Consider the following 16,380-nt stretch of genomic DNA (forward strand, 5'->3'; position numbering starts at 1 on the left):
ACGAGAGCAGAGTAGAGGGGCAGGATCACCTCCTTGGACCTGCTGGTCACGCTCCTTTGGATGCAGCCCAGGATACGGTTGCTTTCTGGGCTGCGAGCACACACCGAAGCCAGCTCATGTTCATTTTCTCATCGACCAACACCCCCAAGTCCTTCTCCACAGGGCTGCTCTTCTCTGCCCAACCTGTAGCTGTGCCTGGGGTGGCCCTGACCCAGGTGTAGGACCTTGCACTTGGCATGGTTAAACTTCGTAAGGTTGGCTTTGCCCAGCTCAGAAGTGTGTCCAGGTCCCTCTGGATTGCATCCCTTATCTCCAGCATGTCGACTGCACCACACAGCTTGGTGTCATCGGCAAACTTGCTGAAGGCGCATCAGTCCCACTGTCCATGTCACTGACAAAGATGTTGAACAAGACCAGTGCCAACACTGACCCCTCAAGGATGCCACTCATCACTGGTCTCCATTTGGACATTGAGCTGTTGAGTGCAACTCTCTGTATGTGGCTATCCCTGAAAGGCACTCAAACTTCACAAGGTATTGATTATACTTTCACTTATTGAACTTAACACCAAAAGGAAAAAGAGGTTAGGATGGATAGTTCTGTGTCCATCAGATGCTGGGAACTCCGATTTTCACAGAACCAGAGTGACCTTAAGCCAAGACATAGCATATCATGCAGATCCTCTCTGTAGGGAGGTTCCACCAGTGTCTCAGTCTTTAGAGCTCTTACAGGATTTTCTTAGAAGAAAATTATTCTATTTTTCATTTCTGTCATCAGAGGAAAGGATGTTCATGTGGGAACCTGCTGCTTCACTTTACAATCAAGACGTGTAGGTGCTCTCTCTAGTCACCAGTGCCAAGTGGGAGCTGCCTACAGACTCCTTTTTTACAGTTAGCCAACCAAGTTTATTTTGTTAGCAGGGGATATGCACAACACAGGCTGGGAGGTGAAGTTATACGTGCAGCATAGCACAGCTCTGGCCTGCACCTTCTCAGGTTAAGTGGATCGCTAGCTCCTTGATCATACTTTGGGTTAGGATTACTAGCGTAACCTTCCCACTACCCCTCATGCAGCTCTGTGCTGTAATGGGAGTTTGGGGATGGAAAGCCCCAGGTGAAGCCAGTGGGGCTGACGGCCCCTCTACATCCAATGCAGTACAGCTGAGCAGGGGGTGTGCAGCTCTGGGGGGCTGTACAAGGGCCTGTCTGGGACAATGGATCTGGTGCCGAGCACTGCCTGCTAGGACCAGAACCGACCACAACTGCAGAGAAGGTGAGCTGGGACAAGGGGTCCCTGCAACGGGAATGTCCTGGGAGTGTGACACCAGCGGTGGAGGCCATGGATGGTGGAGCAGTGCTGGGTGAGAGCTGGTCTGGAGCCGTGGAAGGTGTGCACTGGAGAGGTGTTCCATGGCTCGCCTGGAGCAGCTACGGTTCAGCCCCTGCTCTACCCCAGGCACCCCTTCCCTGCAGCTCTTTGGCACTGCCTTACCTGAGCTGCCCCAGGGCTCTGCCCCATGTCCCTCTCCTAGCATGAGTAATTAGTAGTAACAATTGACATCAAGTAGGTAAAAGATAAATGAATCCCATTGGGAGTAATGGGATCCCGTTAGGGATCTAGCAACAATAAGACCTGCACACATGAAGAATGGCACAGCCTTAGTTAAACTAATCAAGTGCAAAATGGTCTAAAATCCTTGTGCATCTGTAAGAATAGTATTCTTTATAATTGTATTTTCTTTGTATTTAATTACTTCCCCTTTAAAGCAATGATAATTTTCAAACAATAACGAGGTGCAAAATAACAAGACAGTACTTCAAATGAAAATGATTAGATGCACAGCAGGTTTCAATTGAAAGTTTTTAGTACTTTACAATGTAAATTTTCAGAAACACAAAGTAGATTAATAAGAAGAAGGGTCAGCATATACTACATTACGTGACAAGTCTTCCCAATCCTCATGTCATAATGTTTGAGGCTCTTCACAACATCCAGCAGTGCTAAGGTTTCAAAGGCGTATCAAAGGCATTGATGTGAAAAGACTGAGAATGAAAAAATGAATCAATAAATGTGTTGGGCAAATGTTTAACCTTTAAGTTTGGCTTGCATTCACATCCTGAACTAACATCATTACAGACACTTAAACATTTGTCAGTGTTAAATATGTGTTTACTGAGTAATTATATTTGACATCAGGAAGTTTGCAAAACTCTGTATTCCTTCTGTGTTATGGTATGTGCCCTTCTGTGTAAAAGTTTTCTGAATGTCATGTTGAGTAATTTATTAATTTCCAGCTTCTTTCTAACGTGCCTGAGGTGGCTGCTTTAGAAGATATTTTTATTTTTCAAATATCTTTATATTATTAATATATCTTAACATAATTATATATTAAGATAAAATAACATATCTTTTAAATATCTTTAGAAGCTATTTCTAATAACTTCTTGCATTTAAATATATTGATGGTATTTCCCTACATCCCACTACCTTGCAGTTTCCAGTAGGCCAGCCGATTAAGATGTTAATAAACTGCATGACCAAGTGAGTTTTTTAGTGTAGCTATAATTGTGCATTTTAAATGGTCAGTTTGTTTGCTTTGAGAATTCCCCTCTGTACAGGATTACCTTTGTTCAAAACATACTGTGCAAGTCACTGATTAACAGGGGTTAGCGGATAGCTCATTGCGTTATGGAATTTTGATGTTGTACCTGTCCTCATCAGTGAGTGAAGAAAAGAGGAAGTTTCTAAATGCTGCTCTTTCATCCTTTGCCAGGGCAGGCTTTAGCAGAACTGGGAGAAGGGCTGTTGCTGGCCACAGTGAGCTGGTCCCCGGCTCAGCTGAAGGTGGTGCAGGGCCACTGGGACTCCTTCCCTGCCCCGCAGGAAGCACCATGGGGCTTTGCTCCTCACTGCATGCCAGCCTCTGGGCAAAGCTCAGGTTTTTGCCCCTGCCCCACAGAAGAGGTGTCCCAGAATCACAGATGTTAGTGGTTTTGGTGATATGTGGCTTTTCATATTTTTTGATGTTTCTCTTCATGCATTAAACGCAGAAAACAGGTCAGCTACTTTCTGTTCAAAACAGGAATCATAGAATGGTTTGGGTTGGGAAGGACCTTAAGATCATCCAGCTCCAACCCCCCTGCCATGGGCAGGGACACCTCCCACTAAACCATGTCACCCAAGGCTTCATCCAACCCGGCCTTGAACACTGCCAGAGATGAGCATTCACAACTACCTTGCACAACCCATGCCAGTGCCTTGCCACCACTCACCAGTGGTGAGTGAAGCACTGGAAAGAACAAGAAAGAAATTCTTCCTTATGTCTAACCTAAACTTGCTTGACTATGCAAAAACATCAAATATAACAATGACTTTCACACAAAGAGCTGAAGGGAGGAGCAGAGTGGGGTTGGGGCTTTATATTAACAGCTGGATGTTGGTTTTCAAATGTTTTACTTGTAGGAGTGTGGGACTTTAAGCAAAACTACTTGAAAAAATCCAGGGTTGGGAAAGAGATTTTGATTGACACCCCAGAAGGGACCCAAATTCACTTCTTAAGAAAAAAACGAAGAATACCCCACCTTGATTGCATACCCAATGAAGTAGCAATTCTTTGTACTGTTGAGAGAAAAACATCTCTGAATAAACCATAGAATCACAGAATAGTCAGGGTTGGAAAGGACCTTAAGATCATCCAGTTCCAGCCCCGCTCCCATGGGCAGGGACACCTCACACTAAACCATGTCACCCAAGGCTCTGTCCAACCTGGCCTTGAACACCGCCAGGGATGGAGCATTCACAGCTTCCCTGGGCAACCCATTCCAGTGCCTCACCACCCTCACAGTAAAGAACTTCTTCCTTATATCCAATCTAAACTTCCCGTTTCAGTTTGAACCCATCACCCCTTGTCCTATCACTACAGTCCCTAATGAAGAGTCCAAGTACAGAGAAAGTCTCCTGGTTATCTCCCTTGTGGAACAATAGTTGAGAAAAGAGCTCATGCCACAGAAGGTCTGTAACTCAGTAACATTTATTGTTAAACCAGTGAAAGGGTAATTGTAAAAACCCATTAGAGTTGTGCAGCACGTCACCAGGAGCTATGTATACTAGAAAAAAGGCTGGGAAGTCTAACCTTGTTGTCTCTCCCAGTGTAAAGTGGGAACCTGTTTGAATGTGAACCCTTAAAGCAGCACTGGTGTTACCAATAAAAATATGACTCACTCTCTGCATACTGTTCTAAAGACTGTAGACAAAAACATTTTAAATTGTTCTCAATGTCAGTGGTTTTCAGAATGCAGAGAGAGGAACAGACGACAATGTCAATGCCACCAACGACACTGTTTCTGAATAGTTGCACAAGGTCACAGCTGTTTTTTCGCAAGGAGGGACCTGACTGCTCAAGTGTTTTACTCATGTACCTCTGCTTTGGACTTGAGTAACAAATTCCTCTCGCAGGGGAAGCTGTTTGAGGTTTGTTTTTCTCTAGTGCCACAAGGCTTGTGCTGTCAACTCCTGCTCCGTAGCTGTCCTCGTTTCCAATCACACCTCTTCTCACACAGATGCACCTGAACAAGTCTTCAGCAGGGGCCTAAGGCAGAAGTAAACAATCCAAATGTCTAGAACCTGAAAAGCAGTGGCAAAGAGGAGAGAGAGCTCCACACAGAGGTGAGAGGGGACAAAAAAAAGCTTCACAGTGAGACAAGAGGGGGCATAAAATTACAAAATGGAATATATAAACCTTTAGAATCAGTTCTAAGTAATGTTCAGTTTGGTGGCTTTGTAACAGTAGCAATGGAGAATTACTGAGGTGCATGATAACACACAAAAAATAGCGTACAGCTAGAGAACACACAGAGAACTCTTGTACAAGATAAACCATTGCAGTTGGTGTAGCTTTAGGCCCTTATGACCTTAGTACAAAATGAATGCAAGAAAAATAGGCTAGAACAGGATGCAAGGCTAAGGAGTATCTGGGAATAGGAGGTGCCCGGGATGGGTTGCAGTTAAACTAACTGATAAGTAGGAGGACAGGAGGATTGCTGTGTCTGTGGTGCTAACGAACCAATTAAGCTGGTATAAGCATCTACTGTGTGCTTTGAAGGCTGCCAGAACTGATGAAGATTGTTGGAAGAAGTAAACGACCCTCACGGACCACCCCCACAATTCTGTACGCATGTGGGGAACTTTCTGGAAAATGATGTAATCCATAGGTAGCCTCATGAATATGTATGTATGCCCAGGGACTACATAAGGCCGGCTTGTGCAGCAGTACGGGGACACGCGTTAGGAGGAGCTGTTTTCTGTGTCTTCCGGCACCGCAGTAAAGAGTACCTGTCAGCTTGGAAACTGTTGGCGAGTTTGTTCCTGGAGTTTTCTCCGAATCAGCAGCGATCTCACCAGCACCGCTCTAAATAAATTAAAAAATGCCACAATTACGTCTTTCGTTTTTACAGACAGAAGCGCGCACGCACGTGACAGAGATCTTACAGTGCATTATAAAACAAAGAATCCACCCTGCGGAGGTCTTAAACGCAGCGAGCTTCGTGGGGCGCAGTTCGCAGGCCCGCTTCGGGGCGGTTGGTTGGTTTAACACCAGGTAACAACAGACGTAAACCAGCAAACGTCCGCCTGCGATACCGACGAGCGGCGAACGCCAACGGCAGCCGCCGGTGCTGGCAGAGCAGCTCCGGGTTTGCACCCGCAGTGTCGGAACGCGCCCGGTTCCCGAGCGCCGGCTGCGGCCCGGCCCGGCCCGGCCCAGCGCGCCGCTTTGGGGCACGCACCGGAAGGGACCGGACAGGACGGGCGCGGCGCCGGCAGGGGGCGCCCCAGCGCCGCCTCCCCGCTGCTGTCGAGCTGAGGGAGCGGGCGGTGGTTGTGGCGCCGGCAGCCGGGACCCGGTGGCCGTTCCCCGGGGCAGCGTTTGCTAGCGGGCCCTGAGGCCGGTCCGGCCGCCTCTCCTCGGCCGGCACCCCGGGACGCTCCGGGGCAGCCCCTTCGGGGGGTCCCTGCCGCGTGTCGCCGGCGCGAAGGAGCCCCGAGCTCCGGTGGCAACGCGCAGCCGGCGGGGCCTGGCTGAGCCGCGGGTCTGGTCTGTGATAGCGGAGGCGCGGTGCTGCGCGTGCCCTCAGGTGGGGCTGAACAGGCAGTGGAGGCCAAGCAGGTAAACAGCAGAGGCTAAACTGAAATGCTTTGTGTAAATATGCAACAAATGTTTGCTCTGGGTTCGGTCCTAGGAGAAGGAAGGAATGGGGTGTGTGCTCCTCAGTAAAAGGCGTGTGGTTAGCACTGTGGAAGGCTGCATGCTGGTGTGAGTGCTCAGTAGTTGTCTGTGGGTCTCAGTGCTGTGAAGGCATCGTGTATTTTGCTGTTCCTTCTTAATTTTCAGTGAACAACAGTGGTGAAATGTGCAGTGGGAGAGAGGAATCCCCCTTCCTAACTGTAAAATAGGGCATTTTGTCACTGAAACGTTCTTTACATGATGTCCTCAGTGTGCATGAGAAGAGTACCCTGTGAGCAGGGGACATGGTGAGACCTGGAACTTAAAACCATTGGCAAACCAGCTACACCAGTTGATGCCTGTGGGGTCAAGCAGAGAATGTGCAGAGTGTGGTGGGCGTCAGGAGGACACATGGGGCCGTGCAGTGTGAACTGCTGAACTTCTGGTGCTGGGCCTAGGAAGCTGCTGCTGCCAGGAGTGCAGAACCACCTCGATCCCACACTGGTGGCCCTTCCCCTGCCTCTTGGAGCAATACTGCCATGTGCCATGTTGCCTGCTGTCAGTTTTTTCAGGCTGTGCCATTAATATGTGCTTGCTTTCATCCGTAACAGCATGAACCTCACATTCATTTTCTGCATGGATTGACCAAGTGGGTTGGTCACTGTGAGTCTCCAGGTTGCACCCAAGAAGAGCCCAATACAGGGACATACATGGAGGAAGTTTAGAAGTTTGTTCTTTGAGGAGCAGGATGGGTAAGTACACACTGACAAAGCAGCAGTAGGATTGGCACGCTGCCATACCACTATTTCTGTGTTCCCCAGTAGTGGGAGCAGGTTCTAGTCACAACATGAAAGGGGAAGGTGAGAAAGATGTGGGGTAAGAATACGAAATGCCAGAACTGTGGGAAGGTGCAGGTATTATATGCAGAGTGGTATAGTATTAAAGGAAGCATGCATGAAATTAAAGTGGAAAAAAAGAGGTGTGTCTAAGAAAAGCTGCTGAAAGCATTTTGTAGCATGCTGTGAAGAGAGGACTGCATCTTGTGAGCTTAGCTTTCCTTCCAGAATAACATCATTCTGTGCATGTTCTTCATCTGAACTCTTTTCTTGCTATTGCTGTTCTGTTTAAACAGAGACACTGAAGGTTTGCAAAGTATAAGCTTAGCCTATTCTCTCATCTGTGCGCGTATTTTTAAGCTTTAGTACGCACTAAACATGATTTATCTGCATTTATCTGACCTGTTAACAATATGAGAATTAAGAGTCTGAAGTTGATGGTTCTGGGACATATATGACTTCCTTTAAGACTATATCCTGAAGCATGGAATCAGACTCTACAACTCAGAGTTACAAAGCAGGTATGTTTATTACGGCGCCAGGTGCAAGGAGGATCGCTCCTCCTAACTTGCACACTGAGGAGTTAAGCAAGCAGATATTTATTACACACAAACATGCATATTCATTAGGTTCTGAGAGAGCAGTGGGGATATGACAATTAGTTTAGGTACTCGTTATTATAAGTCTCTTCCCTTTTGGTGTTTGCGCACTGCCCTCTGATGATTGTGCACAGGGGTCTTCAAGATGAAGTAAGCAATCTTCCTCGTGGTGCACTTTCCACCTTTGGCACAGTTGGATGCTCCAGGAATCACAAAACCAGCTGGAACCAGCCATATGTGTAAGTTTCTGATAGCTGGCAAAGATTTAGGACAATGTGACCTTCGTACAAAATTTATTGCAAGCAAAACAGGATGGGCAGACAAGCAGTATCCTAAGCTAGCAGATATTTGGGAGTCGCTGTCTCCAAAGTAACTGATAATTAGAAGTATGGTAAGAAATAATTCACTCATTAGAAGGATGGTCACTCACGTTAGTAAGACTACTAAATTCTGTTATTACACCACAGACTTCCAACATAAACATTGTTCTCTATCTTAGACCTAAGTTAAGTTAAAAGTATTTTAACCCTTTGTTTTCCGGGCACTTGCTTTCCTGATATCAATCCTTTAATGAAGGATATGTAAAGTGTAGAATTTTAGCAGTTGGAAGTGCATGGCTTAGTTTGGTTCTGTTTCTTGATTGCATTTTAACATAGTAGGCAATTAGGAAAATCTGCTGCAGTAAGGAAAATTCAGTTGGAATGGAAACATCTGAGAAAGGCAGCTGACGTAGGGTAAGGCATGCATCAGATCAGCAGTACACAGACACAGTAGAAAGACAAGTTCGTGTAAGGTAAGGGAGCAGTTTGTAGACACTGTCTACTTCACGGGTGGTTCTTCTGTGAGAACGGGGGCGGGGGGTATCACTTTAAAACTGTGAGCATATGGCTCCATCTTCTGGTACCAAAGCAAAATGCATTGCTCTGGGCATAGGAGGAGGTGAGGTGATTTCTGTTAGAGATTTATGTTAGCTGCAACTAAACCAGCAGCAGCAACAATAAATTAAAATACCTGACCCTCAGGTACAACACACAAGTTACTAGTGTAGTTTTCCTGAAGCTACACACCATTCTGCTGCATGGGAAGAAAACTGTCCTTTGAAATATTCTCTGATGTGTGTAGTCCCCAGAGTGGCTTGGCTTCCTATACAAAACCAATGCTTGATCAGAGCGTGGACTGTACCAGCAAAACTTGATGTCCACGTAGGTGCTAATACTGTCTCCTGATAATAGCTGTAGGATTTTGTTTTCCCCTTCCCAACAGTGTAGCTAAAATTCATGATACATCTTCATGGAAGTGCTGCCTGGCTAGAAGTAGGAATGAATGGTTTTCTGAGGTAGACTTCCAGAAGTCTAAAGAAAATAAACCTGCTTTATTACGTCACCACACAGTGAATGTTGTTATAGTACATACTGCACATGCTTAATTGAACTTGATTACTCAATCTGTTCTCATTAATAACTAATTTTGTTTTTTAAAAAAAGTCATTGTTCAAAACCAGAAGATGTTACTGTTCTGTGGGTAAGCCTTAGGTTTTCTAAATATCTTAAACATTTAAAACCCCTTCTTGGAAATTTATTTTTTTGAGAAACAAATGTCAAATAAGTTATCCTAGCTCCGAACTGCCATTCTGAAAATGCAGCTGAGAAAAGAGGTTACTTGATACTGTGATGTGGAGTGTATAAGGATCTAGATTGAGAATTATGTAACAATAGGGACCTAAAATAACAAGCAGAAAAAGCGTAATTTCATCTTCTTCTGCAAAGATTTGCTTAAAGAATGTTAATGTGAAGTTTTAAATCTCATTTGAATTTTTTATAGCTGTTATAATCTCTGATATATAACCTTGCAAATAGGGCCTCATAACAGAAATGTCAAGTACCTTGATGATTGCCTCACAAAAAAGAGTTTCTGTAATAGGCTACAGCTGTGAGAGAAGTTTGCAAGGCTGGCTTATGTGTCCCATCATCAAATGGGGCTGGGCTCTTCACAGTATTTTAGAGTATTTCTGTGTATCTGATCAGCTGTATGCAGCTGTTTCAGTAGTGTCAGCCTTCTGCGTGTAATAGGTACAAGCCAGTATGTCCGTATCCACTGAAATGTTGCCACAGGGAGAGGCTTGGAAACTAAAGATCTTATTTTCTTTCTTTTCTGTCCTTATTCTTCTATACTTCTGCATGAAATAAGTGGAGGCTCCCCAGGAGCCTGGGCTGCAGGCGGATTCCATGTGCCAGTGCTCTTTTCCCTCTTATTATCATACACTTGCAATCAGACTCTAATTTTTGAAATAAAAAACCTGCAGGATTCTTTATTGGGACTGTAAAACTTTCAATCTTCATTATTTAGGATGGCTAGTTGCATTCTACTCGATGAATCCATGATGCAACTGCTCCTGTAAAAACTATTGAAATGGCTACTGTGGCAATGAGTAGATTTTCCTCCGTGTAAAATAATCCTCTGTGACTGAGACATAACTACCATTCACATTAATTAGGCAGCCATACAATGGGGTGTTCAATAGCTATTACATAATTTAAATTCTTCTGTGAGCACCTCAGCCACTGAAGAACTAACTATTCAGCTGAACATTTCTGAGCCTGTAATTTTGAAATAAACTTTTAGAGGAAGAATATGCAGAGCAGAGCGTTGCAGGCAATTTCTTTCTGAGAAATAATTCAGATTTATGGGGTTATTTTAACATTTACAAGAAGTGCATAAACCTATTTTTCCTCCCCTCCCAGAACAACGGTGCTGTTAAGTGGAGTCGTTTTGGGGCAGATACTGTATGTACACTAGAGGGCGGCCAAGGAGTTGGTAGTTAGAGGTCTATCCTGGCTGTTGGAGTCAGATACACAAGAAGCATGTTTCTAAACCTTCTGTCCCAGTCATGGGGCTCTGGAGCCACATGGCTGACAGACCAGTGGGTGCAGTCATGCTGGAGGTTTTGGTTTTGAAGTTTTAACTTTTGCCTTTAACAAGCATATGAGGACTTCGGCATTTATATTCCATTTTGGTTATTGTTTTAAAATGTGTGAGGTCAAGCTGAAGTCCTTTGGCATTTCTGGTAATATCATACTTCCCAGAAACTATTATATGAATATTATAGTTTTTGTTCTATCTTATTATATATTTTTGTATATTTTAAGATTAGGGTCGTGGTTTAAGCCCAGCTGGTAACTCAGAACCACAGAGCAGCTTACTCCCCCTGTGCCCCTTCTTCCTCCCCCTGCTCCCAGAGGGATGGGGAGGAGAATGGAAAGAATGTAACTCCCACAGGTTGAGATAAGAACTGTCCAGTAACTAAGGTATGACACAAACCACTGCTGCTACCACCAATAATAATAATGATAAGGGAAATAACAAGGGAAGAGAATATAACTGCTCACCACCAGCCGACCGATACCCAGCCTGACCTGAGGAGTGATCTAGCCTTTCCGGGTAACTGCCCCCAGTTTATATACTGGGCATGACATGCTGTGGTATGGAATACCTCTTTGGTCAGTTTGGGTCAGGTGTCCTGTCTCTGCTTCCTCCCAGCTTCCCCATCTCCCTGGCAGAGCATGAGGCTCACAAAGTCCTTGGTCAGGGTAAACATTACTGAGCAACAACTAAAAGCATCGGTGTTATCAGCGCTGTTCCCAGGCTGAAAGTCAAAAGCACAGCACTGCACCAGCTACTAAGAAGGAGAAAAATGACTGCTACTGCTGAGCCCAGGACACTGCCTTACCAGAAGCATACATTTTCATCACAGGCTGTGGGGAAGGGTGACTCAGAACTGGAGTTAGTTACCATAGGAATGACAGAATTAAAGAAGGGGAGCGTGAGACAAAGATGAGTCAAACCTCTGTGAAATTCCATGGAATTGTCCATTGTCAACAAATAATCTGACGCAGTATGTAGGACCATGGTTTGGTGAATGTTGTAAGCTCTGTCAATCCAGTTTTTATCTAACAGAATGAATGGGGATGGGTATTTGTTCTGTAATGTGCTTTACTCAGGGAGGCTTTGCATGTTAAGGAGCTCACTCTGGGTGCGGAGGCAGTACATCTGGGGTGGGAGGCACAGCTGATAGGGGTTAGTCTTTACTGAAGTATTTTCCATATCATTTGGAGTTTGGGTGTTCTTAGAGGCCAGTTGGGCATTTGCGTAATCTCTGGTGGTTGCAGGAGACTGGGCTGTTATAGCTGCTACTGGCTGTTAGGGATCTTCTGTCCTGCAGATGCTGCTGCAACATCATATGATGTGTAGGCTGAAGAAGATGGATCTGTTGGAGCCCAAAAGGAGAGGCTGTGGACTGTTGAAGCCTTGTACTTTGATTACTTAAGGTAAGGCCTCCCTTGGTTGAGGCAAAGGGAGATTAATTAGGGAAACTGTAGTGTGTGCTGAGAGAGGATTGTAAATACCAGAGCTGGGAATTAGCCATCCAGTGGTATTCAGTGGAAGAGTATGAGTAACTGCAGCAGGAATAATAAGGTGACCAGAACATTTTATTACTTAGAAAACATGTCTCTGCATGCTTGCTTGTATTATCTGTAGCAATATTAACCACAAAGGAGAAATTCAAGGTGAAACCTATCAGTTGAAAGAACCTACTTGCACATACTTATACCAGGCAAAGATGTTGTGAGGTGGGCTGATGCCAACCTTATGAAGTTTAACCATGCCAAGTGCAAGGTCCTACCCCTGGGTCAGGGCCACCCCAGGCACAGCTACAGGTTGGGCAGAGAAGAGATTCAGAGCAGCCCAAGGAGAAGGACTTGGGGGTGTTGGTTGATGAGAAAATGAACATGAGCCGGCTTCAGTGTGCGCTCACAGCCCAGAAAGCAACCGTATCCTGGGCTGCATCAAAAGGAGCGTGACCAGCAGGTTGAAGGAGGTGATCCTGCCCCTCTACTCTGCTCTTGTGAGACCTCACCTGGAGCATTGTGTGCAGTTCTGGTGTCCTCAACATAAAAAGGACATGGAACTGTTGGAACAAGTCCAGAGGAGGCCACGAGGATGATCAGGGGACTGGAGCACCTCCCGTATGAAGAAAGGCTGAGAAAGTTGGGGTTGTTCAGCCTGGAGAAGAGAAGGCTGCGTGGAGACCTCATAGCAGCCTTCCAGTATCTGAAGGGGGCCTATAGGGATGCTGGGGAGGGACTCTTCATTAGGGACTGTAGTGATAGGACAAGGGGAAACGGGTTAAAACTTAAACAGGGGAAGTTTAGATTGGATATAAGGAGAAAGTTCTTTACTGCAAGGGTGGTGAGGCACTGGAATGGGTTGCCCAGGGAAGTTGAGAATGCTCCATCCCTGGCAGTGTTCAAGGCCAGGCTGGACAGAGCCTTGGGTGAGATGGTTTAGTGTGAGATGTCCCTGGCCATGGCAGGGGGGTTGGAGCTGGATGATCTTAAGGTCCTTTCCAACTCTAACTATTCTATGCTTCTATGTTAAAGATGGCCCAGGAGCAATGACTGTGAGAGCTGTCAGCACCTGCAGTTGCACTGTAAGTATTTAACAGGTAGATAAAAGTCCAGTTTACACAGAAAGCAATAACATTCATCAGTTACAAGATACAGTTTTCATTGTGCAAATTTATGATTATAAATTGAAACACAGGTATTTGACACTAATCATAAAAGTTTAATAAAAGGCAGAATGTTATATACAAATAATAAACCATTCGAATTCCAAAAGTCTGAGAGACTGGTTTAAAGACAACCAACACTAGTCATTCTTCATTAAGCAGAAATGCTTTAGAAATACTTCACATAGCCATTCCGTTTTCAGTCTGCCAGAAAACCTGGTCTTTAAACTGCAGGAAACCAGGAGACCTTTGCAGTAATACTTTTGATTTTCCATGAAGTCAGAGGTCAATAGATCCTCTGAACTTGAATTTTTTTGCAGATCGCTCACTTGCTCTAAGCTGGAACTTGTTTCCATAGATGTAGGAAATGAATCCATCAATCTCAAAACTAAATACATTGTTAAATTTGGGAACAACTGAAAAGTAAAAGGAAAGAAATTAACAAGAGTAGACTAATGTAAATCCCTGTTATGAAAATAAACAGAAGTACCCAGGGATATTATTCACATTGTTCACAGACTTGAGGTGTGCCCCATTTCAAGGAGTTCATGCTTTAGCAAGAAAAGAAAAAAATAACCAAACCCTCTAAGTTTTTAAACTGGAATTAGTAAAGTTAGTCCTCTTTCAGGAGCATGCAGTGTTGCAAGGAATATCTAATGTGAAGCAGATGAATGAGCCCTGTGCATGACCATGTTGTGTTCACCGAAAATACCTTTTTAAGAACCGCTCAATTCTGAGATATTTTTTGTAAGCTTTTGGGTTGTTGCGTGGTCAAAGACATTGACCTCTGGGACTCTATGGAAAAAGCTAAACACACTGATACAAAACAATGCACTCAGAGGTGTAAGAGGAATAGTGGGTTTAAAAAAGTTCTGACTATTCAAATTGTGAAAAGCACTAAAAAAAAATCTTACGTACCTTTTAATTTGTCCTCTTTGGTGATAATTTTGAACACACGTTTAAATTCCTGTAGAACGATTCCCGTTATCCCCACATAAGAGGGGCATTTTGATTTTGCAACTGAAAGAACAGAAATATGTAGGTATTTGAAAATTTCAGATGCAGACACGTTATTTTCTCTTCCACCCCTGATTTTAAGAACTGGTTAACAATATTCTGAAATAATGCTGTTTTACTGTAAGCAGTAGTAAAATTTGCAGTTAATGTTTGCAGCTAACAACATGGTTTTCAAGAGCAGTTGAAAAGTAATTAGCATTGCTAAGTAGAGAAAGAATCCCTCCACAGGGAATTTCAACTATGTGATTCTAGAGTAGATGACACTGAACAAATTTAAAAATAAGCATCTGAAACACAGGAGTGTCTACTCATCAACTCCAGATGATTTTGTAAAAGAGACCAAATGGAATACCTGTAATGATTGCTCCATGGAGATCAGCTTTGAGCAGTTTGGCCTGCACAATATACGGTTGCCTTGAAGAAGAGGGTTGGATCAGAGAAGAGGGAAAGTTATATGGAAAGTTAGCTTTGAGCATGATTTTAGTAGTCACAGTCATGTTTTGTAAACCTCACAGAAACAGTACATAACCTTATCAAGTAACTGTGATGTTTCAAGCAGTAGTTCAGTAAACCTGGAAATGTCTGCTGAGACCCAAACATGCCCACCCACAAATACTTCAACTTACGATTCTGGTCTAAGGCCATGGCACAGGTCTCTGATATACTGTTTCCAGAGTTGATGTAGTGGTAGAAAGATGGCATACCTGTAGTAAAAGACACAAAAAAGTATTACACATGAACTTAATGATCAAAACCTCTCTTGGCTTGTTACTGAAATAATCCATATTTACAACAGATTTAAGACTACCATTTGTTAAGTTTTGTAATCTGTTTTCATAGCCTGCTCTGAACACCACAGTTGCTTTATAAAAAAGCACAAACCATGCTCTTTGCTGTCAACCCAAAATGGTGATGTGTTTTAGAGGATTAGGCTGTATCTAAGGTTTGAAATTGCTCCTCAGTTCTTTCCCCATTTGTCATTAACAACAGCTGGGGCTTTAGCCAGTGGTTTGAGGAACCTTACTGCAGAGCTTTGGCTCTCTGGTCACAGGCACTCTAATGAAAACCTGAAATCAGGGGTGATTGTATTTGGGTCTGATCTCATAGCTGGGTACGTAAAAGGAGAGAGACCAGGTGGAGAATTAATTTACCAGCTTCAGAGACAGGACAGAAGTCACACTGACTGTACATACTGAAGGGCTCGTACTCACTTGTGTGTGCCGCTGCTTTTACATACAACTGATGTACTATTACACGAAGAAAATAGTTCAGCTCTTACCTTTGCTGCTTGGGTTCAATTTCAAAAAGATGCATTTCTCGCCTCTGTTTGGCAGTAAAACCTTTGGTTTTCTTCCCCTTTTGCTTCGTCTTTTTCTTGGCATAATGCTCAAGAACCACGGCTTTCCGAGTGAGCATGTCCTGGATAGCTTGGTCTTTCTTTTTTGGCATGCTAAGCTTCAGGAAGGCGTTTACAAATGCTTTGGCCTCTTCTGAGCTCTGAGGCTAAAGGTATTTTAAAAGATACTTTAAAATACGAAATGTTAATTGAATGTTACTGACTTGCTGCTGACCGGTTCTATCGCGGTGCCACGCACAGTAACAGTTACCCGAGAACGCTCACATGCGGCACCCTCGTGCACCTCAGCTCACACCAGCCGCGTTACCCGACGCCACTGTCACTAACGCGTCTGGGAGGGGAACGGCTGCGTGGCCCCCAGCGGGGACAACCGGTACCTCCGGTTCCCAGCAGGGTTTTTATACGGCGGCGTGCACGAAGAGCAGAGCCCGCGCCGCTCCCGGACACCTCGCCGGGCGTCCGGCCGGGGGTACCTGGAGGCGCAGATCCTTGGTCTCCTGGGGCGGCAGGCGTCGGTACAGCTGCACTGCAGGCGGAGCGGGACAGCGCGTCAGGGGCGGCCCCGCTCCCCACCTCCGCGCGGCCCCGCTCCCCAGCGGCACTCACCCTCCATCGCGGCGGCGGCGGCTGGCGCTTCCGGCGCGGGTGGTGACGGTGACGGCGACGAAGGCGACGCGCGGCTGCTCGGAGGGCCGCGGGTGGGGCGGGGCGGGCCGCGGGGCGGGGGTGAGCGGAGCCGCACCGGGCGGGTGCGGCGGGTGCGTCGTGTGCGCCGTGTGCGC

At 45.2% G+C, this 16,380-nt stretch overlaps 1 protein-coding gene and 1 long non-coding RNA gene across 3 annotated transcripts; one reads left to right on the forward strand and one right to left on the reverse strand.

Moving 5' to 3' along the window:
* The first annotated feature begins 6,079 nt into the window (after positions 1-6,079).
* Positions 6,080-8,075, forward strand: LOC134160756 (uncharacterized). The gene is made up of 2 exons (XR_009963668.1): positions 6,080-6,163; positions 6,832-8,075. It is a non-coding gene; the product is annotated as an uncharacterized LOC134160756 (long non-coding RNA).
* A 5,184-nt stretch (positions 8,076-13,259) lies between these two features.
* On the reverse strand, positions 13,260-16,255 carry POP4 (POP4 homolog, ribonuclease P/MRP subunit). 2 transcript variants are annotated; one of them, XM_062613073.1, is made up of 7 exons: positions 16,205-16,255; positions 16,072-16,124; positions 15,521-15,744; positions 14,868-14,945; positions 14,594-14,655; positions 14,143-14,244; positions 13,260-13,640 (listed from the first exon to the last, which is right to left on the reverse strand). In XM_062613073.1, the coding sequence occupies exons 1-7, from the start codon at positions 16,209-16,211 to the stop codon at positions 13,504-13,506; spliced, it is 663 nt and encodes a 220-aa protein (XP_062469057.1). In that variant the 5' UTR covers positions 16,212-16,255; the 3' UTR covers positions 13,260-13,503. The 2 variants fall into 2 exon arrangements, with proteins under 2 accessions (XP_062469057.1, XP_062469058.1); XM_062613074.1 differs by lacking the exon at positions 16,072-16,124 and having other exon boundaries at positions 16,205-16,217.
* Positions 16,256-16,380: the final 125 nt, after the last annotated feature.

Source organism: Pezoporus occidentalis, unplaced genomic scaffold (genome assembly GCF_034315485.1).
Source record: "Pezoporus occidentalis ecotype Australia unplaced genomic scaffold, CSIRO_AGI_Poc_V1 ctg163, whole genome shotgun sequence".
In the NCBI taxonomy this organism is placed as follows: domain Eukaryota; kingdom Metazoa; phylum Chordata; class Aves; order Psittaciformes; family Psittacidae; genus Pezoporus; species Pezoporus occidentalis.

Coding starts and splice junctions, on each gene's coding strand:
- POP4 (XM_062613073.1), bottom strand. Junction 14,656..14,867: donor CATGGCCTTAGACCAGAATC/GTAAGTTGAAGT, acceptor CTCTTCTTCAAG/GCAACCGTATATTGTGCAGG. Junction 14,245..14,593: donor CCATGGAGCAATCATTACAG/GTATTCCATTTG, acceptor CTGTTCTTTCAG/TTGCAAAATCAAAATGCCCC.